The sequence below is a fragment of the Syngnathoides biaculeatus genome, chromosome 5 (assembly GCF_019802595.1).
Source record: "Syngnathoides biaculeatus isolate LvHL_M chromosome 5, ASM1980259v1, whole genome shotgun sequence".
Classification (NCBI taxonomy): Eukaryota; Metazoa; Chordata; class Actinopteri; order Syngnathiformes; family Syngnathidae; genus Syngnathoides; species Syngnathoides biaculeatus.
The window spans coordinates 20,856,714-20,882,551 of NC_084644.1; the positions used below are offsets into that span (position 1 = coordinate 20,856,714).

At 42.7% G+C, this 25,838-nt stretch overlaps 1 protein-coding gene across 4 annotated transcripts in view; it reads right to left on the minus strand.

Moving 5' to 3' along the window:
- bckdhb (branched chain keto acid dehydrogenase E1 subunit beta) overlaps positions 1-25,838 on the minus strand; it is an 85,381-nt gene that overhangs the window by 48,784 nt on the left and 10,759 nt on the right. For 3 of the 4 annotated variants that reach the window (XM_061821101.1, XM_061821103.1, XM_061821100.1), the window contains 3 exons: positions 23,839-23,972; positions 12,580-12,735; positions 7,377-7,485 (listed from right to left, as the gene is read on the minus strand). In XM_061821101.1, coding sequence (XP_061677085.1) covers positions 7,377-7,485; positions 12,580-12,735; positions 23,839-23,972 — 399 coding nt within the window. Of the gene's footprint in view, positions 1-5,901; positions 6,104-7,376; positions 7,486-12,579; positions 12,736-23,838; positions 23,973-25,838 lie in introns of those variants that run through there. The other variant, XM_061821102.1, reaches the window with a different exon arrangement.

Consider the following 25,838-nt stretch of genomic DNA (forward strand, 5'->3'; position numbering starts at 1 on the left):
AATGATAGCCATCTCAATAGCTTGGAGACGAGTTAGCAACTTTACAGTGACACGAGTCTTCCCTGGTTGCATTGATATCTCTGTAAAGTCTCCTGGAGAATAGGTGGGTCCAGGGTTTCAGACAAACCTTTTGCCCCGGGGGCACTTTTGCGCCCAACTTTTGTTCTTGGTTGCAGGTCGGGAGTTTGACTGGGGTGGAACACCTGTCAAACGATAACACGTGTCCGAAAGTGAGCTCAGGGAGTAGAGAAACCACAAGCACAGGGGAAAGGCAAAAGCTCACTTGATCTTCCTTGTATCTAAATTTTCGACTTCACTGCATGCAAGTATGTAACAGTAGTTACTTTCTCTGCTATTGTACAGCGCAAAAGCTTTTTACATTGCTGTGCTTGCTTTGCCTCTGTTTCAATTTTTTTCTGATAAGCTTATTTTTCCTATGAAAAATAGAAGCAGCAACTCCTGGATACTTTTAAACCTGTGGGACTTTACTTTTTTTTTTTTGAATTTATAGTAGGTTTTTACCATATTCCAATATTTTCTGAATCCCTCTCACCATTACGTGAGCGTGGCCTGCTAACTAGCATAAGCCTGGTATTAGCAACAAGAGCTGTCAAGGATGTGAAACATTTTTGCAGTGAGAAGAACACCAAAGTACTGTGTTTAACCAATGACGCGTTTTCTGATCTAAAAAAATCCTGGAGATCACAAATCAGCACCCAACTGTGAAATCTGTAATTATGCACACAGGGGCTCTGGATGTTCTCAAGCAGCAATTGGTGGTACTTAAGTGAGATTTCATTGACCTCTGAACAAAAGTGCTTGTATAAGTTAGAGATGAACGTTTTGCGAGGCTCAAGGAATTAAATTAGATGTTAAGAGAAGTATTTACTGCACTATCCTGAGTTTCATTTATAATTTCTGCATTTCTTGGGTGCGCACACATCTTTACGAGGCAGACCGTTTCTATCTAAATAGATAAGGGGTGAAATTATTGGCCGACAATATTTTTTACTGTGTGCATCATTCACCAGTCCGAAAAGAAAACAGTGACCATGTTTAAAGAGCTAAAGGACGAAACGATGGAGTTGTTCCCAAACAATCAGAGGAACAACAGAAAACGTGACACAAGGTGCAGACAGATTCATCAGCGTCATCCAAACAATGACATATGAGATGAGGCAGCACTTCCAATCTCCCACACACCTCCCTGCCCCACTGGAGCAGAGTCCAATGCAAAAGTCATGTTTGACTCGCCGAAATGTCATGTTAGGATAGGGTGAAGGCTGTCACCAATATTGGAGTCCAGCCCACACCATGCTAAGATCTTTCCACCATAGCCCCTTGGCTGAAATCACTGTCCACTAAGATGCATACAGCCCCTCCTCCACTCATGAAGAATCTTATCTGTGAATGTGACTGATATCTACAGGGTCTTTTCCAGAATTACTCAGATACCTATGGAAATAAAACATTCAAAGTTGACCAAAGATATGTGAAAAATTAGAACTAAAAAACTTAGTGAGGATAAAATGTGACTCTCAAACTACTGTCTCCAATTTTCTTTGAGAGACTAGGTCTTTTTAGTATCAGGTCACTGAGTAATAAATCAATGTTGATTAATGACATCATTACAACCTCTGACGATGACATCTCGTCATGAAATGAAACAGTTAACAGAAGGTAGCCATAATATAATTTTAAATGAGGTAACATCAGGAAATTTGTATTTTATGAATAATTGTCGAAATGGGAAAAAAGGCAGTGGTATTGCTGTTATGTTTTTAGTTATTTCAGTGTAAAGAAATGACACTGGGTAATTTTAGCTCTTTTGAATATCTGTTTATCAGTTAAAGGTGGGCCAAAAGTGACCTTTGACCTCTCTGAACATAATAGTCCAACCCACACTCAAGGTCACATATTAAAACTGGTCATCTCTAAGGATAGTGAAATTCTATCAATGAATTTAAGCATATGGCTATTTCTGAGCATTTTTGTGTATGTTATGAATTGAATTAGAACCTCGATGTCTATTAAGAAAAGGTACATAAATGGATACTACCACTAAGTTTATGGAAACCATAGCTGTGCCACAAAGACAATGCTGAGACAGGTGATGAACTTTTGGACAATTTCACCCGTACAATCTCAAATGTCAAATGATGTTGCTCCTATTTAAATGAAAACAGCAACCTAAGAACAAGGTTGAGGATTACAATGATGGCAAAGACCTCGAAATGAAAGTGTAAGAAAACACAACATAAGTGGAGAAAAACTAAACTCCAAATTGACCATGACCTCTACAGACAAAGTCTGTAATTATTTCTTATATTCTTTTTTTTTTTTTTTTTTAAAGTTTCATGTTTTTTGGACCAACCCTGTTACCTTGTGATTTTCATAGCGTCACACTGTTTGGCTGCATTCCCGTGTACGACCTCTGTCTGGCAATAAACCTTCCTAAAATCCACGCTTATGTCTCTGTTTCCTGCATTTGGGTTCTACCCTCCACCTCGTTCTTGACAAAATCAAGTTTATTTATTATCTCTGCTAATATACAAGACCATATGGGGGAAAGAAAAAAATGAAACTTTTTATATATATATGTGTGTGTGTGTGTGTGTGTATATATATATATATATATATATATATATATAATGCAGCCCTATGGGGGCACAAACCAGTGCAATCTGTAGGCCGGTCCCAAGCCCGGATAAATGCAGAGGGTTGCGTCAGGAAGGGCATCCAGCGTAAAAACTGTGCCAAACAAATATGAGCGTTCATCTAAAGAATCCCATACCGGATCGGTCGTGGCCCGGGTTAACAACGCCCGCCCCCGGCACTGCTAACCTGCAGGGCGTCGGTGGAAATTCAGCTACTGTGGGTCGAAGACAAAGAAGAGGAGGAAACCGGATCCAGCGTCAGAAGAAAAAGAGGAATGCACAGAGCCTACAACTGAGTGTAGGGACTTTGAATGTTGGGACTATGACAGGAAAAGCACAGGAGTTGGTTGACATGATGATTAGGAGAAAGGTTGATATTCTGTGCATCCAAGAGAGCAGGTGGAAAGGTAGTAAGGCTAGAAGTTTGGGAGCAGGGTTTAAATTATTCTACTACGGAGTAGATGGGAAGAGAAATGGAGTAGGGGTTATTTTAAAGGAAGAGCTGGCTAAGAATGTCTTGGAGGTGAAAAGAGTATCAGATCGAGTGATGAGACTAAAATTTGAAATTGAGGGTGTTATGTATAATGTGGTTAGCGGCTATGCACCACAGGTAGGATGTGACCTAGAGTTGAAAGAGAAATTCTGGAAGGAACTAGATGAAGTAGTTCTGAGCATCCCAGACAGGGAAAGAGTTGTGATTGGTGCAGATTGTAATGGACATATTGGTAAAGGAAACAGGGGCGATGAAGAAGTGATGGGTAAGTACGGCATCCAGGAAAGGAACTATGAAGGGCAGATGGTGGTGGACTTTGCAAAAAGGATGGAGATGGCTGTAGTGAACACTTATTTCCAGAAGAGGGAGGAACATATAATGACCTACAAGAGCGGAGGTAGAACCACGCAGGTAGATTATATTTTGTGCAGACGATGTAATCTGAAGGAGGTTACTGACTGTAAAGTAGTGGTAGGGGAGAGTGTAGCTCGACAGCATAGGATGGTAGTATGTAGGATGATTCTGGTGGTGGGTAGGAAGATTAAGAAGACAAAGGTAGAGCAGAGAACCATGTGGTGGAAGCTGAGAAAGGAAGAATGTTGTGCGGCCTTCCGGAAAGAGGTGAGACAGGCTCTCGATGGACAACCGAAGCTCCCGGAAGACTGGACGACGACAGCCAAGGTGATCAGAGAGACAGGCAGGAGAGTACTTGGTGTGTCATCTGGTAGGAAAGGGGAGAAGGAGACTTGGTGGTGGAACCCCAAAATACAGGGAGTCATACAAGGAAAGAGATTAGCGAAGAAGAAGTGGGATACTGAGAGGACGGAGGAGAGGCGAAAGGAGTACATCGAGATGCGACGTAGGGCAAAGGTAGAGGTGGCAAAGGCTAAACAAGAGGCATATGAAGACATGTACACCAGGTTGGACACGAAAGAAGGAGAAAAGGATCTCTACAGGTTGGCCAGACAGAGGGATAGAGATGGGAAGGATGTGCAGAAGGTTAGGGTGATTAAGGATAGAGATGGAAATGTGTTGACTGGTGCCGGTAGTGTGCTAAATAGATGGAAAGAATACTTTGAGAAGTTGATGAATGAAGAAAATGAGAGAGAAGGAAGAGTTGAAGAGGCAAGAGTGAAGGACCAGGAAGTGGAAATGATTACTAAGGGGGAAGTCAGAAAGGCACTACAAAGGATGAAAAATGGAAAGGCAGTTGGTCCTGATGACATACCGGTAGAGGTATGGAAGCAATTTGGAGAGATGGCTGTGGAGTTTTTGACCAACTTATTCAACAGAATACTAGCGGGCGAAAAGATGCCTGAAGAATGGAGGAAAAGTGTTCTAGTTCCCATTTTTAAGAACAAAGGGGATGTTCAGAGCTGTGGGAACTATAGAGGAATAAAGTTGATGAGCCACACAATGAAGTTATGGGAAAGAGTAGTGGAGGCTAGACTCAGGACAGAAGTAAGTATCTGCGAGCAACAGTATGGTTTCATGCCTAGAAAGAGTACCACAGATGCATTATTTGCCTTGAGGATGCTCGTGGAAAAGTACAGAGAAGGTCAGAAGGAGCTACATTGTGTCTTTGTGGATCTAGAGAAAGCCTATGACAGAGTACCAAGAGAGGAACTGTGGTACTGCATGCGTAAGTCTGGTGTGGCAGAGAAGTATGTTAAAATAGTACAGGACATGTATGATGGCAGCAGAACAATGGTGAGGTGTGCCTTAGGTGTGACAGAGGAATTTAAGGTGGAGGTGGGACTGCATCAGGGATCAGCTCTGAGCCCCTTCCTGTTTGCAGTGGTAATGGATAGGCTGACAGATGAGGTTAGACTGGAATCCCCTTGGACCATGATGTTCGCAGATGATATTGTGATATGCAGTGAAAGCAGGGAGCACGCAGAGGAACAATTGGAAAGATGGAGACATGCACTGGAAAGGAGAGGAATGAAGATTAGCCGAAGTAAAACAGAATATTTGCGCGTGAATGAGAAAAGTGGAGGGGGAAGAGTGAGGCTACAGGGAGAAGAGATAGTGACAGTGGATGACTTCAAATATTTAGGGTCAACAATCCAGAGCAATGGTGAGTGTGGTAAGGAAGTGAAGAAACGGGTCCAAGCAGGTTGGAACAGCTGGCGAAAGGTGTCTGGTGTGTTATGTGACAGAAGAGTGTCTGCTAGGATGAAGGGCAAAGTTTACAAAACAGTGGTGAGGCCGGCCATGATGTACGGATTAGAGATGGTGGCACTGAAGAAACAACAGGAAGCTGAACTGGAGGTGGCAGAAATGAAGATGTTGAGGTTCTCGCTCGGAGTGACCAGGTTGGATAGGATTAGAAATGAGCTCATTCGAGGGACAGCCAAAGCTGGATGTTTTGGAGACAAGATTCGAGAGAGCAGACTTCGATGGTTTGGACATGTTCAGAGGCGAGAGAGTGAGTATATTGGTAGAAGGATGCTGAGGATGGAGCTCCCAGGCAAAAGAGCGAGAGGAAGACCAAAGAGAAGGTTTATAGATGTGGTGAGGGAAGACATGAGGGCAGTTGGGGTTAGAGAGGAAGATGCAGGAGATAGGCTAAGATGGCAAAAGATGACACGCTGTGGCGACCCCTAACGGGACAAGCCGAAAGGAAAAGAAGATATATATATATATATATATATATATATATATATATAAACACAAACAGCTAAAAATACACAAAAAAGGTGTGGTAGTTTACAGATTTATTTCTAGTAACGTATCATGTGACCGACATGGAGTCCAGTGTTGTTTCATTCACGAAAATTTTATTCAAAACAACGAGAGTGAATGTAATGAACTGAATTAGATGAAATTATATATTCTTTGAGCTTGGCCGTCGCCATGAACGAGTCTGCTGGGAGTGGAAACTGGTGGAGCATTCTTTGCAGTTTTGACGTGTCAGTTGTAATGGGCAGATGTTGGAGCTGAGGCGATCCTGTCATTTTTCAAAATAAATGAATAATTTTACACAAAAACACAATACCATGGAAATTATATAAATTGGTCATTCCTTCTATGCGGCCTGGTAAGAAATGCCTCACAGACCAGTAAGGTCCACAGACTGTGGGTTGCAGACCACTGACCTAAATCACTTGTGAAAATCACTTTTTTGTGACCGTAACAAAGATAACTAACCAATGCAGCTTCTGTTGCTGACGACCCCTCATGATGGTGGTTCTTCACTCGATTCTGTGCTAAGTCATTTCTCGATAGCTAAGTTATGTATTTAATTATCTTTTTTGGAGTAACTACTTTTATTCAAGGGTGTTGGGCATCTCAGAGGCTGTCGGCGGCTGGGAGATTTATCTTATTATATTATTATTATATGCCTTGTGAAGCATTTTGCATTGTTTTTAAAGTATGGAAGGTGCTATACAAATAAAGGTTTGATTGATTGATGAATGGATTTTAAAATTTTATTTTTAACCAGACTTAACTGCATGAGTAGTTTTGAAGAATGAATTACTGCTGTGTTTATTAAAGGAAGACTTTGTCGAAACTAATAGGAATGGGAGCACACATTAAAAGTTAGTAGATGAGGGTTCAGTGTTTCTTTTAATCCCAGAGTTATCCCCAGATATTACCAAGAAACATCTCTGAATTGGAAAAGCATTATCGAAATTCCTCTCTCGCTCAGACATTCCAATGAGCCCAGCTGGAAAACTGACAGCCAATCAGCGTTTGCCACGCCTGCAGTGGTTCCTGTTCTGACCCTCCATTGCTCACAGATAGGTCTCACCAAACAGAGAACGTCAACTATCTGACATTTTGTGTTTGATTTTTGTGAAAAATAATTACAAACAAACAAAACAAAAATAGCACGATGTACAATGTTCAAGCCTGTGCGCTTGAGCCAGAATACACACATCCAGCACTTGAGTGTTATAGAAAGGGCGTGGCACTAACTACGAACAATAACAGTCCTATTTTATGGACCGCGGAGATTTGATGCTTCTTTGAGGAGTTGGTTTCGATGTAGAGATTTTACGTGTTTATAAGTCTTTGTATACGTGTTGTTTCTTCCAAGTTTGGCTCTGAAAGCTGGCACACATCCAGATTTTGCTTAGATTTCAAAAATGTTTATTTATTTTCCATTTTTTTTCAATTAATATCCAAAATATATGTAACAATAATATTACTTCACATTGGAGGGTGCCACAGTAAATAAACTTTCCTTGCAATTTACACTGACAAATAATCCAACTTACCTGCTGCTCTATAAAGGATCTTGGGTTCAAAGAAAATGCAGGGGTTTTTATCAGCGATGCAGGAGAGAAGAAGCCCCTTGGCCTGCACTGGGCTACGAGGCACCACAACCTGCGCACACAGATTTAATTGGGTTAAATCCATGTGGACTACAAATAGCAATACTAATAGTATGTCCAAAAGTAAGATCTGTATCTGATATTCCGTAATTATATACAGGATTAGTCCTTACAAACATGAAAACATGTAACTGTTGTAGCATACAGCGATGGACCAGTGAAGCCACCTTTACCACGAACTTCATGCAAGTAACTCACCTCACAAGTTATACTCGCCAAGTTACATGTGAGCTGTATTTTTATGTAGTTCTTGCTCCCATTAACCTTCTCTAAAATACAAATTGTCCATAATATAAGAACTTTTTGCTTTTTGTTTGGAAAACACTAGTGTAAAATACACCTAAAAAAAAACTTTTATTTGTACATTTTGAATCTTAATAATACCCTACATTTGTCGCCATGTCAGTGTTAACGAAAGCAGAATCACTGTTGACTTTTACAAGCCCTTGTTTTAAAAAATAAAAGCGACGAGTATAATTCTTTCTAGAAACTGACGAAATGAGCAAAATAATTTTCATACTTTGGCGCATAAGAAGAAAGCATCAGAAAGCATCCCAAAAGAAAGCAATCAGCGAGTTGATTGTGACGAACACTGTCAAAGACATGGTGCATGTTGGATTGAAAGGTAATTGTCTCACATCATGGTCGAGCAGCTTGATGGTGGACCTTATTTTACATTTTATTCATGCTTTGTTTAACCAGATAAAAGCTTATTGAGCGATAAACTCTTTAAAAAGCCAAGAGGCAGCAGAAATGATACAGTACATAAAACAAGATTCATACATTTAAAAAAAAGAAAAATAATAAAATGTATGGTTTCTGATTTTAAAACAGTGACAAAGCCTAGTACATAAATCGTGTTTAGATTTACTTTTGTATTATTCATTAAAATTTAGCAGGGTTTAAGAAATTTCTTGGGCCTCTTTAGTGTGTTAATGACCAAATGTTTAATATCCATCCATCTATTATCTACCGCTTTTCCGGGTCGGGTCGCGGGAGAAGTAGCTTCAGCAGGGATACCCAGACTTCCCTTTCCCCAGCCACTTCTTCCAGCTCTTTCGGAGGGATCCAGAGGCGTTCCCAAGCAAACAGAGAGACATAGTCTCTCCAGCGTGTCCTGGGTTGTCCTCGGGGTCTCTTTCCGGTGGGGCATGGTCCGGAACACCTCACCAGGGAGGCGTCCAGCAGGCATCCGAATCAGATAGCCCAGCCACCTCATCTGGGCCCTCTGAGCCCCTCTTGGATGACTGAACTTCTCAACCTATCTCTAATGGAAAGCCTGGACACCTTGCAGAGAACACTCATTTCAGCCACTTGTATCTGGGATCTCGTTCTTTCGGTCACGACTCTCAGCTCGTGCCCATAGGTGAGGGTAGGAACGTAGATCGACTGGTAAATTAAGAGCTTCGCCTTTCAACTTAGCTCTCTCTTTACTACCACAGACAGATACAAAGTCCGCATCACTGCAGATGCTGCACCGATCCGTATGTCGATCTCCCGCTCCTTGCTTCCCTCTCGTGAACAAGACCCCAAGATACTTGAACTCCTCCACTTGGGGAAGGATCTCATCCCCAACCTGGAGAGGGCACGCCACCCTTTTCCGACTGCGGACCATAGTCCCGGATTTGGAGGTGCTGATTCTACTGCCAGCCGCTTCACACTCTCTTGCTGCAAATCGCTCCAGTGAGAGCCGGAGATCACAGCTTGATGAAGCCAACAGAACTACATCATCTGTAAAGAGCAGAGATGCAATGCTGAGGCCACCAAACCGGACACCCTCTACGCCTCGGCTGTGCCTAGAAATTCTGTCCATAAAAGTTATGAACAAAATCGCTGACAAAGGGCAGTTTTGGCGGAGTCCAACTCTCACTGGAAACGAGTCCGATTTATTGCCGGCAATGCGGACCAAACTCTGACAGCGGTCATACGGGGACCGAAAAGCTCGTATCAGGGGATTAAGTACCCCATACTCGGGACACGGTTGAATGCCTTCTCCAAGTCCACAAAACACATGTAGACTGGTTGGGCGAACTCCCATGGACCCTCAAGGATCCTGCCGAGAATGTAGAGCTGGTCCACTGTTCCACGGCCAGGACGAAAACTACATTGCTCCTCCTGAATCCAAGACTCGACTTCCCGATCGACCCTCCTCTCCAGTACCCCCGAGTAGACCTTACCGGGGAGGCTGAGGAGTGTGATCCCTCTATAGTTGGAACATACCCTATGGTCACCCTTCTTAAAAGGGGAGACCACCACCCCAGTCTGCCAATCCAGAGGCACTGGCCATGCGATGTTGCAGAGGCGTGTCAAACAGGATAGCCCCGCAACATCCAGAGCCTTTAGGAACTCTGGGCAAATCTCATCCACTGTCGGGGCCCTGCCACCAAGGAGCTTTTTAACCACCTCGGTGACCTCAACCCCAGAGATAGAAGAGCACACCTCAGTGCACCCAGACTCAGCTTCCTCGTGTGAAGGCGTGTTGGTGGAATTGAGGAGGTCTTCGAAGTATTCTCCTCACTGACTCACAACATCCCGAGTTGAGGTCAGCAGCGCCCCGTCCCCACTATACACGGTGTTGACGGTGCATTGCTTCCCCCTCCTGAGACGCCAGACGGTGGACCAGAATTTCCTCGAAGCAGTCCTGAAGTCGTTCTCCATGGACTCAATGAACTCCTCCCACGCCCAGGTTTTTGCCTCGGCAACCACTGAAGCCGCATTTCGTTTGGCCAGCTGATACCTATCAGCTGCCTCAGGAGTCCCATAGGCCAGAAATGCCCGATAGGACTTCTTCTTCAGCTTGACAGCATCCCTCACTGTTGGTGTCGACCAACGTGTTCCTGGGTTGGCGCCACGACAGGCACTGACCACCTTATGGCCACAGCTCCGGTCAGCTGCCTTAGCAATGGAGGCGCGGAACATTGTCCACTCAGATTCAATGTCTCCCACCTCCTCTGGGACGTGAGCAAAATTCTTTCGGAGGTGGGAGTTAAAACTCCTTCTGACAGGGGAATCTGCCAGACATTCCCAGCAGACCCTCAGAATACGTTTGGGCCTGCCACGTCGGACTGGTATCTTCCTCCACCATTGGAGCCAACTCACCACCAGGTGGTGATGAGTTGATTGCTCCGCCCCACTCTTCACCCGCCCCACTCTTCACATGTCCAAGACATGCGGTTGCAAGTCCGATGAAACCACCACAAAGTCGATCATCGAACTGCGACCTAGGGTGTCCTGGTGTCAAGTGGACATGTGAACACACTTATGCTTGAACATTGTGTTTGTTATGGACAATCCTTGATAAGCACAGAAGTCCAGTAACAGAACAACTTTCAAGTTCTGATCGGGGGGCCATTCTTCCCAAACACGCCCCTCCAGGTCTCACCGTCGTTGCCCAGAAGTGGGAATTGAAGTCCCCCAGCAGAATGATGGAGTCGCCAGACGGGACGCTCTCCAGCACTCCCTCTAAGGACTCCAAAAAGAGTGGGTACTCTGCACTGCTCTTTGGTGCATAAGCACAAACAACAGTCAGGACCCATCCCCCTACCTGCAGGTGGAGGGAGGCTACCCTCTCATCTACTGGGGTAAACCCCAACGTACAGGCCCCGAGCAAGGGGGCAATAAGTATACCCACACCTGCTCAGTGTCTCTCCCCATGGGCAACTCCAGAGGGGAACAGAATCCAACCCCTCTCAAGAGGAGCGGTGTGAGTAGTGTGCGCGTAGAAGCGAATCAGACTATATCTAGTCAAAACTTCTCGACCTCACGCACAAATTTTGGCTCCTTCCCTGCCCAAGAAGTGACATTCCATGTCCCTTGAGCTAGTTTCTGTAGCCGGAGATCGGATCGCCAAGGTCCCCGCCGTTGGCCACCACCCACCCCTATGGCCGCTCTCACAGGTGGTGAGCCCATGGGAAGGGGGACCCATGTTACCCTTTCAGGCTGTGCCCGGCTGAGCCCATGGGTGCAGGCCCGGCGATTGTTTAATACATAAGTGCAATTTATAATACACCCAGAGATTGATTTATTTATACTTCTTTATTTATGCAAGATATTTATTGATTTACAATGCAATGGCAATCTTCAATGTTCTTTGGAATTGAAATTTAACTGCTCTTAATAAGGATGTACTTGAACTATTATACTCTACCACATCATATCAGTGGCATAAACAAATACATTTTTAGCTTTAGATTTATATAGATTCATGATTTTTTTTTATTATCCAGTCAATTCCAGGGACTCATTGTTCCGGGGCTGCGACTCATTGTTTCCAGATATGCGTTCCATTTTTGAATGTGAGATTGTGGAGGAAGACCAAGGAGAAAATAATCCATCAAAAAGCATATGGAAGAACTTTGAGATGTGGGAGAGTTGCACAGTTCCTCAAGATGGAGAGAGAGTATGGCGTCAAGTCGCTATCAAAACAATAGCTCAAACTACGTAGAAATGAGCATAATAGGCACAGTAAAAGAAAAAGCGTGATGGCGCACAATTAAAAGGCTTGCTTTTTTTTAATGTGGTCATTACATTTGTTTCATTGTAGTTTGAGCTCTCATTTTGATAGCGAACTGATGCCATGGAAGAGCGACTACAGATTCTAGTCTAATGGAGGGCAAGAGGCAGTAATTGCAACTTTTTCTGGATGTTTCCTCACTACAAAGTCTGAAACTTTCTCCCACATAGCCAACACTTCCTTCATCTCGGTGGTAGGGATACCCTCCTTCGTTTGGGTGTCATGGTTGAAAATGGTTGAATATTCACGTCTACTAAATGCAAAACAACAAAATGCGAGCACAGCTGCACAGAATTGCTACCGAGCTGAGGTGCATTCATGGAAAGACTGAGTGAAGCTCGAAAAGCTGAGTAGAACCTGTGCGTTTCAGAATCTTAACGATCGCGGCCTTATCTACTGGCAGTTGTCCATACGTCAAATACTGGCTCACAAGACAAAGCAAAAGATTGTCCCCCCGGTGGGGCGTATCTCGGAAAACTCATATGTAAAATTACTCATTTGTCAAGGTACCACTGTATAGCATAAAATGGAAATATAATTGGGGAATTGTAAGCCTCTGTAAGGCTAACTAACCTTAATGCCAGGGCAATGGGCAAAAAAGGCTTCGGGACTTTGGGAGTGGTAGAGGGATCCATGGCCAACGCATCCCCAGGGAGCCCGAATGGTGAGGTTTCCACAATCAAACAAGTTGCCAGAGCGGTAGCGGTATTTGGCAGCTTCATTGACAATCTACAAAAAGAACAATATGTTAGTTCCACCAAAAATTGACATTTTTAATCCTACAAATGGCACAGTCTGGTTGCAATCAGTCGGTCATAAAATGAGATCATCTAAACCACAATATGAGACACAGAGGCTGCCCACGAGTACCACGTAGCCCACATGAGGAACACAAGTAGCCCACCGTCCTGTTCTAGATCAAGATGGATTACTCGTGTTATGAGAAATTACAATTTTCCTAGGTATGCTGTAGACGTCATCATTTCAAAATGTACACTTGTAGAGATTTATAGAAAGAAACTGGTGCATACTGATAATTAATCTATTGCATGGATATAAAGTTACAGTGAAGAAAAAAAGTATTTGAACACCCTGCTATATTGCAAGTTCTTCCAATCAGAAATCATGGAGGGGTCTGAAATTTTTTATCGTAGGTGAGAGAAATAATCTAAAAAGAAAAATCTACAAATCACAATGTATAATTTTTTAAAGATTCTTTTGTGTGATACAGCTGCAAATAAGTATTTGAGCACCTGTCTATCAGCTAAAATTCTGACCTTCAAAGACCTGTTAGTCAGCCATTAAAAGTCCACCTCCACTCCATGTATTTTCCTGAATCAGATACACCTACGTGAGGTCGTTAGTTGCATAAAGACACCTGTCAACCCCATACAATCAGTAAGCCTCAAACTTGTAACATGGCCAAGACAAAAGAGTTGTCCAAAGACACCAGAGACAAAATTGTACAACTCCACATGGTTGGAAAGGGCTACGGAGAAATTGCCAAGCAGCTTGGTGAAAAAAGGTCCACTGTTGGAGCAATCACTAGAAAATATAAGAAGCTAAACATGACGGTCAATCTCAATCGGAGTGGAGCCCCATGCAAGATATCACCTCGTGGGGTCTCACGGTTCCTTAGAAAGGTGAGGAATCAGCCCAGGACTACACCACAGGACTTGGTCAATGACATGAAAAGAGCTGGGACCACCATTTCCAAAACTGACGGTTGGTAATACACTCAGAAATCATGCTTTGAAATCATGCATGGCATGGAAGGTTCCTCTGCTGAAGCCAGCAAATGTCAAAATGTCAAGGCCCGTCTTAAGTTTGCCAATGACCATTTGGATTATACTGCGGCCATGTATTGTGAGATTTTGGGGAACAACTCCTTTCCCTCAGTCAGGGTATTGAAGATGGGTCGTGGATGGGTCTTTCATCATGACAATGACACGAAGCACACAGCCAGGATATCCAAGGAGTGGCTCCATAAGAAGCATATCAAGGTTCTGGTGTGGCCTAACCTGGTGAACAACTACAGAAAACGTTTGACCTCTGTAATTGCAAAGGCTACCGTACCAGATGTTCAAATACTTATTTGCAGCTGTATCACACAAATGGTTAAAAAAAAAAAAAAAATCATGATTTGTGATTTCTGGATTTTTCTTTAGATTGTCTCTCTCACATGCACATACAATGAAAATTTCAGAACCCTCCATGATTTCTAAGTGGGGGAACTTGCAATATAGCAGGGTGTTCAAATACCTTTTTTCTTCGCTGTACATCTGCAAAACCCACATCATGAGTAAGTGACAAGGCTTTGGGAGTGGTCTTAGAATGATAAATTGACTTTAGATGGAAGGAGAGGCTTTGATCAGCTATTTGGCAGCACATCATGGAAGCAAACCTTCCATTTCCCATATCCAGCCATAGCCCATGTGGTGAGGTGGTGTGCAAAAGCTGTGTAGTGGTGAGAATATGGAGAAATTCCTGCAGCAAAATCTACAACAGAGCTTTATTAAAACAAAAAAAATATGTCTGAGTCCCATTGTCACCCTTGTCTCAAAAGAAAGTGATGACACTATGTGAACACCAGCTGGGACCGTGTGCATTTGGACAATTCCCCGGAAACAATCGACTGGTGATGTTAAGTCGGAATACGGATATCAGTGAGCTTGAGCCGGATTCTTCAAGCGACTAATGTCCATCCGGCTCATCTTGAGACTCATTTCCTGAGCTCCCAGAAAGTTGGTCGGGAAAGAGGTAAGAACTGGCTATTCTCAAAGCTAATGACCATAGTCTTAAATTGGTGCTACGTGCAAAAATAAGGGATTTTTTTCCAATAATTATTGCATGTTTACAAATCATGCATCAGTGCTGTTTGTGTGTGTGTGTACGTGTGTGATGGTACATTCAGCAGAATTTGGGGGTCCTGTAGCAAAGCAAATTTATTTATATCACACATTTCATACACAAAGTAACAATGTGCTTTACATGATTAAAAAGATTTGAATACAAAGAGATAAAATATTTAAAACAAACGACTGAAGTTCGCACATGACACCACAGTCATCAGCCTCATCAAAGACTGCGACGAGTCTGTTTATCATCAGTGGTGATGTGGTGAAGACTGGAGCTTTGATGTGGTCAACACAACCTGGTGTTGAACACTTTAATGACTAGAAATGATTGTGGACTTCAGAAAGCATCTTTCAACCACAGGTGCCCCTCACACTGTCCAACCATATTGGGTCAACCATTGAGACCTTCAACTTCTTGGGAAATAGAGTCTCACAGGACCTGAAGAGGGAGACGAACATCAACTCCATCCTCAAGAAAGCCCAGCAAAGATGTACTTCCAGCTTCTGAGGAACCGCGGCCTCTCACAAGAGTTGCTGAGACAGTTCTACACAGCAGTCTTCCAATCAGTACTGTGTACCTCCATCACACTCTGGTTTGAAGCTGCCACAAAAAAGGACAAACTCCGACTCCACTGGACAATCAAAACCGCTGAATGGATTGTCGACACCACCCTACCCACCCTTGAAGACGTGTTTTAAAGTAATCCCTTGTTTTTCGCGGTTAGCGAAAAGTGAAAAACCGCCAAGTAGCGGGGAATGTATGTTTATGTAGGTATCAGAATGTTTAAAATATGGAAAAAGTTTTTTTAAAATAGTATATTTGAGACAAAAAAAGGCATTTAGTTAAATCTTAAACATTATAAATATAATAGATACAGTATTATAAATGTATGAGATAACTTTATGTACAATCAATCAATTTAATCCAACAACCTGCAGCCCTATGGGGGCACAAACCAGTGCAATCTGTAGGCCGGTCCCAAGCCCGGATAAATGCAGAGGGTTGCGTCAGGAAGGGCATCCGGCGTAAAAACTGTGCCAAACAAATATGAGCGTTCATCTAAAGAATCCCATACCGGATCGGTCGTGGCCCGGGTTAACAACGCCCGCCCCCGGCACTGCTAACCTGCAGGGCGTCGGTGGAAATTCAGCTACTGTGGGTCGAAGACAAAGAAGAGGAGGAAACCGGACCCAGCGTCAGAAGAAAAAGAGGAATGCACAGAGCCTACAACTGAGTGTAGGGACTTTGAATGTTGGGACTATGACAGGAAAAGCACAGGAGTTGGTTGACATGATGATTAGGAGAAAGGTTGATATTCTGTGCATCCAAGAGAGCAGGTGGAAAGGTAGTAAGGCTAGAAGTTTGGGAGCAGGGTTTAAATTATTCTACCACGGAGTAGATGGGAAGAGAAATGGAGTAGGGGTTATTTTAAAGGAAGAGCTGGCTAAGAATGTCTTGGAGGTGAAAAGAGTATCAGATCGAGTGATGAGACTAAAATTTGAAATTGAGGGTGTTATGTATAATGTGGTTAGCGGCTATGCACCACAGGTAGGATGTGACCTAGAGTTGAAAGACAAATTCTGGAAGGAACTAGATGAAGTAGTTCTGAGCATCCCAGACAGCGAGAGAGTTGTGATTGGTGCAGATTGTAATGGACATATTGGTAAAGGAAACAGGGGCGATGAAGAAGTGATGGGTAAGTACGGCATCCAGGAAAGGAACTTTGAAGGGCAGATGGTGGTGGACTTTGCAAAAAGGATGGAGATGGCTGTAGTGAACACTTATTTCCAGAAGAGGGAGGAACACATAGTGACCTACAAGAGCGGAGGTAGAACCACGCAGGTAGATTATATTTTGTGCAGACGATGTAATCTGAAGGAGGTTACTGACTGTAAAGTAGTGGTAGGGGAGAGTGTAGCTCGACAGCATAGGATGGTAGTGTGTAGGATGACTCTGGTGGTGGGTAGGAAGATTAAGAAGACAAAGGTAGAGCAGAGAACCATGTGGTGGAAGCTGAGAAAGGAAGAATGTTGTGCGGCCTTCCGGAAAGAGGTGAGACAGGCTCTCGATGGACAACCGAAGCTCCCGGAAGACTGGACGACGACAGCCAAGGTGATCAGAGAGACAGGCAGGAGAGTACTTGGTGTGTCATCTGGTAGGAAAGGGGAGAAGGAGACTTGGTGGTGGAACCCCAAAATACAGGGAGTCATACAAGGAAAGAGATTAGCAAAGAAGAAGTGGGATACTGAGAGGACTGAGGAGAGGCGAAAGGAGTACATCGAGATGCGACGTAGGGCAAAGGTAGAGGTGGCAAAGGCTAAACAAGAGGCATATGAAGACATGTACACCAGGTTGGACACGAAAGAAGGAGAAAAGGATCTCTACAGGTTGGCCAGACAGAGGGATAGAGATGGGAAGGATGTGCAGCAGGTTAGGCTGATTAAGGATAGAGATGGAAATGTGTTGACTGGTGCCGGTAGTGTGCTAAATAGATGGAAAGAATACTTTGAGAAGTTCATGAATGAAGAAAATGAGAGAGAAGGAAGAGTTGAAGAGGCAAGAGTGAAGGACCAGGAAGTGGAAATGATTACTGAGGGGGAAGTCAGAAAGGCATTACAAAGGATGAAAAATGGGAAGGCAGTTGGTCCTGATGACATACCGGTAGAGGTATGGAAGCAATTTGGAGAGATGGCTGTGGAGTTTTTGACCAACTTATTCAACAGAATACTAGCGGGCGAAAAGATGCCTGAAGAATGGAGGAAAAGTGTTCTAGTTCCCATTTTTAAGAACAAAGGGGATGTTCAGAGCTGTGGGAACTATAGAGGAATAAAGTTGATGAGCCACACAATGAAGTTATGGGAAAGAGTAGTGGAGGCTAGACTCAGGTCAGAAGTAAGTATCTGCGAGCAACAGTATGGTTTCATGCCTAGAAAGAGTACCACAGATGCATTATTTGCCTTGAGGATGCTCGTGGAAAAGTACAGAGAAGGTCAGAAGGAGCTACATTGTGTCTTTGTGGATCTAGAGAAAGCCTATGACAGAGTACCAAGAGAGGAACTGTGGTACTGCATGCGTAAGTCTGGTGTGGCAGAGAAGTATGTTAAAATAGTACAGGACATGTATGATGGCAGCAGAACAATGGTGAGGTGTGCCTTAGGTGTGACAAAAGAATTTAAGGTGGAGGTGGGACTGCATCAGAGATCAGCTCTGAGCCCCTTCAAGTTTGCAGTGGTAATGGATAGGCTGACAGATGAGGTTAGACTGCAATCCCCTTGGACCATGATGTTCGGAGATGATATTGTGATATGCAGTGAAAGCAGGGAGCATGCAGAAGAACAATTAGAAAGATGGAGACATGCACTGGAAAGGAGAGGAATGAAGATTAGCCGAAGTAAAACAGAATATATGTGCGTGAATGAGAAAGGTGGAGGGGGAAGAGTGAAGCTACAGGGAGAAGAGATAGCGAGGGTGGAGGACTTCATATATTTAGGGTCAACAATCCAGAGCAATGGTGAGTGTGGTAAGGAAGTGAAGAAACGGGTCCAAGCAGGTTGGAACAGCTGGCGGAGGGTGTCTGGTGTGTTATGTGACAGAAAAGTCTCTGCTAAGATAAAGTTTCCAAAACATTGGTGAGGCCGGCCATGATGTACGGATTAGAGACGGTGGCACTGAAGAAACAACAGGAAGCTGAACTGGAGGTGGCAGAAATGAAGATGTTGAGGTTCTCGCTCGGAGTGAGCAGGTTGGATAGGATTAGAAATGAGCTCATTCGAGGGACAGCCAAAGCTGGATGTTTTGGAGACAAGATTCGAGAGAGAAGACTTCGATGGTTTGGACATGTTCAGAGGCGAGAGAGTGAGTATATTGGTAGAAGGATGCTGAGGATGGAGCTCCCAGGCAAAAGAGCGAGAGGAAGACAAAAGAGAAGGTTTATGGATGTGGTGAGGGAAGACATGAGGGCAGTTGGGGTTAGAGAGGAAGATGCAGGAGATAGGCTAAGATGGCAAAAGATGACACGCTGTGGCGACCCCTAACGGGACAAGCCGAAAGGAAAAGAAGAAGAAGAAGAAGATCCTGTACAAGATCATAACGCCGTCAACACCATTCCTGAACTCAACAGCTCATACCATATTGTTGGAAAATTTTTTAAATCAACCTTTGCTTGCTGAAAAGCCTAGTCTTCGAGGGGTTGAATGCTTCATTGGTTGATGTTTATCCAATCATTCTTTTTGGGGTGCGCTGCTGATTCATTCACGTCATAATGGCGCCACAAAACTAACTTCTGCGGTCTTTGATCATGTGCAAAAGTTTCACTTTTTTGCCGATCCATCAGCTCCCTCCCGTCCTCTTCCTCATTGTCACCAGGCTGTTTTTTATTTTGCAATCTGCTGTTTACATAACGAAAGCAGCTTCATTTTCAAGCATTTCTCTAATTTTGCATCTTTCTCTTCAGCTTAGGTGTTTTGGCAGCAGCTTTAAGATGAAGCACGAGTGCTTTGGATGCATTTTGACCTCGAGAGGCTATGCACAGAGTCAACAACCATGCAAACTGGTGCATTAGAAGAAGAAGAAGAAGAAGAAGAAGAAGAAGAAGAAGGGAGGGAGGGAGGGAGGGAGGGAGAAAGGGAGTTTCTGTGTGGAGCTTCACTGATGCGGCCAATCACCTCCAAAAGGTGCACCTGGCTTCTTTTTTGGGGGGAGGGGGGGGCCTTCTTAAAGTGATATAGTATGTACTGTGAGACAACTGGTCTTTTTTTTGTGGGGGGGGTGGAACAAAAAAGCAATGCACTTAATCCGCGATAGGTGAGGCGCGAAGTAGAGAGGGATTATTGTATTCTTTATTTTCAAAATTGTGAAAAATCACATCCCCCTAAACTCTGAGACACTGGATGTGTCCACTAAAAGCACTGAAAGTACAGCCTGCTCAACTTTCTAACACTACTAAAATATTTGTCCTGGAAAAATGAATGCTACTTTGTCGAGCCTCTTTATTTACGGCTACATATACAGTGCCTTGCGAAAGCATTTGGCCCCCTTAAACTAATCAACTTTTCGCCACATTTCAGGCTTAGAACATAAAGATATAAAATTTTCAGTTTTTGTCAAGAATTATCAACAAGTTGGACACAATCGTGAAGTGGAACAAAATTTATTGGATATTTTATACTTTTTTAACAAATAAAAAAATTTAAAAGTGGGCCGTGCAATATTATTCGTCCCCTTTACTTTCAGTGCAGCAAACTATCTCCAGAAGTTCAGTGAGGATCTCTGAATTATTCAATGTTGACTGATGATGATAAATAGAATTGACGTGTATGTTATCAAGTCTACGTATAAATTGCACCTGCTCTGTGATAGTCTCAGTGTTGCGTTTAAAGCGCAGAGAGCATCATGAAGACCAAGGAACACACCAGGCAGGTCGGAGATACTGTTATAGAGAAGTTTAAAGCCGGATTTGGAGACAAAAAGATTTCCCAAGCTTTAAACATCTCAAGGAGAATCAGACCACTGCAGATAGATCAAGACCTGGCTGTCCCTCTAAACTTTCACCTCAAACAAGGAGAAGACTGATCAGAGAAGCAAACAAGACGCCCATGATCACTCTGGATGAACTGCAGAGATCTACAACTGAGGGAGGAGAGTCTGTCCATAGGACAACAATCAGTCGTACACTGCACAAATCTGGCCTTTATGGAAGAGTGGCAAGAAGACAGCTATTTCTCAAAGATATCCAGAAAAATTCTCATTTAAAGTTTGCCACAAGCCACCTGAGACACACACCAAACATGTGGAAGAAGATGCTCTGGTCAAATGAAACCAAAATCAAACTTTTTGGACACAATGCAAAACGATATGCTTGGCGTAAAAGCAACAAAGCACATCAGCCTGAACACACCATCCCCACTGTCAAACATGGTGATGGCAGCCTCATGTTTTGGGCCTGATTTTCTTCAGCAGGGACAGGGAAGATGGTTAGAATTGATGGGAAGATGAATGGAGCCAAATACAGGACCATTCTGGAAGAAAACCTGTTGGAGTCTGCAAAAGACCTGAGACGGGAATGGAGATTTATCTTCCAACAGGACAATGATCCAAAACATAAAGCCAAATCTACAGTGGAATGGTTCACAAATAAACGTATCCAGGTGTTAGAATGGCCAAGTCAAAGACCAGACTTGAATCCAATTGACAATCTGTGGGCAGAGCTGAAGACCGCTGTTCACAAACACTCTCCATCTAACCTCACTGAGCTTGAGTTGTTTTGCAAGGAAGAATGGGCAAGAATTTCAGTGTCTTGATGTGCAAAACTGATAGAGACATACAACAAGCGACTTGCAGCTGTAATTGCAGCAAAAGGAGGAGCGACAAAGTATTAATGTAAGAGGGCTAAATAATATTTTACGCCCCACTGTTTAGGTTTTTATTTGGTAAAAAAAAAAGATTAAAATATCCAATAAATTTCGTTCCACTTCACGATTGTGCCCCAACTGTTGATTCTGGACAAAAAAATAATGTTATATCTTTATGTTTGAAGCCTGAAATGTGGCGAAAGGTTGAAAAGTTCAAGGGGGCCAAATACTTTCCACAAGGCACTGTAACTACATGTTTGACCCATAAAATATGCATCTGCCTTAAGCCTCCAGTGGCTGTATAATATCCAATTGAGTCATTGCAGAGCTTATTCACTTTGCTGTTAGGTGCTATAAAGGGGCCACACCTGCCCCCGTCACATTGACGTTTTTTTTTTTTTTTTTTTTTTGGGGGGGGGGGGGGGGAGAGAGATAGCTCTTCTATCTCTCTCTGTGATTCACGTGTAGTCATGACCAAAAACAAGGTACTCTAATATAGCCACACCAGATTCCCTCAAATGCAGATTCACTTGCTGGCGGTGAAAGTCACAACTTTAAAAAGGGTGAACGATTATTTGAGGGAATATGAATATGAATCAATGAGGTATGCAGCTCATTATGTATTTATGTATGTTCATGTTCAACTATCTTAACGGGTTGCTGATTCCTCTTCCACAGACATGATGTGACCCTGTGGGAAACTCCGGGCGCTTTCTTAGGGTATGAAATAACACAATTCGATTGGAGAGGAATTGAAGTCGACTGTGGTAACGTCCATAACAGTGTAGACATCCCATTTTAAATGCAAGTGAATCAAAATGACAATACTCCAAACAACCCCAGTTATGCTTGGATCACTCTCTCCAAGAATGCAAGACTAATATCGGGCCTCACTTAAGGGGGATTAATGAATTAAGCCACTTTAATTTGCGGCAAATAAAGTCCCCTATTTACAACCACCGGCACAGACAGCCCTTTTTGAAAAATACACTGGCTGTGCATGTCTGGAAGATAATAGCAAACTGCTCTAACTTGGCCCATAGCACAGTTACAACAAGCATCGCACGGAATAGTACTCGTCAAGAAAATAGATACTCATAGTATATAGTTCTGTCTTTCCTCATAATTGCAACAATTATATTGTATAAATGTACACTATGTCTGTACAGGCTGTAATGCATTCAGAAACATTCACTCTAGAGCAGGGGTCGAGAACCTTTTTGGCTGAGAGGGCCATAAAAACGAAATATTTTAAAATGTAATTCAAAAAGAGTCATACAATATTTTTAAAAATTAATAGGTTCATTTCATATTTTATGTAAGACCATTACTTTTTGACTACAATGAGTACATTATGCTGTTGGTCACCAATGATAAAAGTACTTCTTACCATTAATGGAACTTCTGGTGCTGCATGGTTTTGCTGATGGCTTTGTAGTCAGTTTCATACGTCATTAAATTAAATTTCACACAGCCGTTGAGACTTCCTCCATTACTCGTGAACGTTGGTCTTAATGTTTTTTAAATGGGAGAGACTTCTCACATGCATAGGTGGAAACAAACAACGTCAGTAGAGCAATCCTCACGCAGCAGTGTGGTATGTTGACGGGAAGTGGGTTCCAAGTTTTCACAAATCAGGTGGTCTCCAGGTTGTACTGTAATTTTTCGTATATAAAGCGCAAAATTTTCCCAAAATATTTTCAGTCAATAGAGTGCATTATATTTAGCTATAGATGAAACATCAAAAGAAAATCACATTGTACAGTCTTGTACAGGTACATGTGGTGGTAAAAAAAAAGGTATACATTTATATTTTAATATTTAATACACCGCCAATTTAGGATTCCTGACCTACTCGCAGGAGTGTCATTTTACGATCGTTAGCAAAGTATATTTGTTGCTACTCCACCAGACATCAGAAAAGGTTGCCCATGAGTTTGTTTTAACTTAAATTAAAAAAAAAATGTCAACTACAAGAGCTAGTTATGGAGCCGATTTTAAAATAAAAGTCATCACAGCTGCTGAAGAAGTGGGAAACTGCGAACCAGCGCGGCATTTCAAAGCAGCTGAAGTCAAATGTCAGATTGTGCATTACTGCTACATCAGCACATGCACAAAGATGATGATTAATGATTGTTGTACAAACAATTTTTTGAAAAACAATACATAAATGTAAAAACTGAGCAAAATAGAAATACAGATAATTCCAGATATTATGATAAGAATAGCAGCAAATGGGTGGTACAAATTGTACATTGGTAAAAGGGTTTTCCTGAATTGGTTTAGGTCAACTTTGGGGGTGGGCATTATGTACGAGACAGTACGTTAACTTTTTTTTCATTTCTCCTCTCCTGTGTTAGATTGCCAATAATCCTTGATGAGAGAAGCATGTGTTTTTTTCCGTTTGATTATCTTGTCTTTATGTGAAAAGTTGTCAAAAAGTTAATTGGCAACATCAACCGTTTTGGCAAACTCCCCATCTGTGAATGTCTTTCCGTTTCTCACAATTGCCAAAGTACCAGCAAAGCTATCTGACCCATAGGTTCCCGACCTCTGCTCTCCAGGGTCTTTAAATGGAATGTGAAGTTGAATACTTTTTTTTTTCATTATTTATTATTGTTACCTGGTCAAATGCAGGATAGATGTAGTCTGCAAACTGGATTTCAGCAATTGCTGTGGCTCCTGCAACTGCTACACCAATACCAAATCCCACAATGCCCTGCTCACAGAGAGGAGTGTTGAAGACGCGATCCTTACCTGGGGTAACATTAAGAGAAAAACATATAGAAGTAGTACATTAGCTACATGCAAAACTCTACAAAATTGGTTCATAGAAACAACAATAGCTGCAACACTTTACACAGCAGATTCCTGAAAGCTGTATGAGGCCTTAGTCACACTCGGATGATCAACCCATCCCAAACTTGGCAGAGGTTTCTCCTTCCTCTCCAGTCCTCCACTGAGCTGCCTGTTTATTTCCACTACAAAAATAATATAATATCTAAAAATCCACAGATACACCCCTTTTCTACCATTTATCCTCATTAGGGTCAGGATTTTGCTGCAGCCTATCCAAACAGACTCTAGGGGGACAGCGAGTGACTGTGGTCAACAGCCAGTTCCAGCCCATACATATCAACAATTCATGCTAACATTCTTATTGACAATTTAGTCTGCAGTGAGCACCCAAGGAAAAACCACGTAAGCGCAGAAGGACATGCAGACTCCACGCAGGAAGGCAGGGCTTGAAGCTGCTACCTAACTATGAGGCAGACATGCCAGCCATTCATTGGCTGCATTGCCTTATATTTAAAAATATTTTCTCATGTCTATATGTATAGGGTCATATATAGGAAATAATGTAAATAAGTGTAATCCTCTCCCAACCTCTGAATTGTAAATTCCCATTTTAATTTATGTAAAAACATGTACACGCAGTATTTAAACAATAAAAAATGCATACATTTAAACTTAAACGTATCATTTAACTTTTTGGTCACGGTGTGATCCATTGGAGGGACTCGAGAGATAATGGAAGTATGACACCGGAGTTACCCTCCATGATTTTAATGGGTAATTCTCCAGCAGCTTCTCCATTTCTTCTATTACCTGTGGCCTTTGTTTTGTAATGCTAGTCACTCCTTTGGCAACACTAGCTGCTTTTTATTACATTTTTATTCTTTAGGATGGTTGAAATAGTCGACATAGCCATACAATACTAGTTAGCAAGAGCCGTAACAAACATGGACACGATTTTCGTACTTAGTGATTATCTTGTTCCTTATATGCACTGTGGTTCTGACAACTTGTTTTTTCCCTTTGCTGCTGGTAGCCATGCTGTCTTTGGGCCCATGGGAAGGAAAATACTAGAAATATTAAAAAAAAAATACAATTTTGCGAAGCACTTGAGAATGTGCGTGCTCACTGTGAATGTCTGCCTCACTAAAAGCGGGCAGTGGCTTGCATCGGCAGATAAACGTGTGTTCGGCTTGACTCGGCAACAAGATCAACATGAGTTCAGCTTTGTTCAGGTGTTCAGACTCAGAGAATGGACCTGTCAATCACTCATACAATAATAGCCTATCAGATAGCTGCATTATATTAACCCCTGGCTTGTCGCAACCCTGCCGCCATGTTGTCCCACAAGCAATACAGATTGTCAGTAGCGTGCGCTTGGAAAAGTTAATGTTATGAAGAAGATGGTCCTCAGATGCGCTTGGGGAAGCTGCAATTCTGAGGAAAGATATCCTGCAAGGTTACAAGGGGCCCAGTTGATTCATTTTCCAAAGCCTAAAACACAGTTAAAGTGTCTACGATGCATTAAGGCTTGTGAAAGAGCCCACGTACAACTAAATGTGAACAAACACAGGGCTGTATGTTCAAAGGTAAGTGAGGGAGCAGCATCTTCTCTGAGTTTGATTTCATTATTATCAGTGCTTTATACATTGCAGGAGAACAACTTTCACTTTGGTAGTATATCACTGAACTGCTGAATGAAGTGTGTAATGTTCTATGCCGAAGAGTAGAGTTAGTGATTCGTATGCGTGATGTCATGCAAGAGAATTGTCTAATTGCATCACATCAGACTTTTAGGACAGAGCACTGAGTTTGATTACGAGCCAA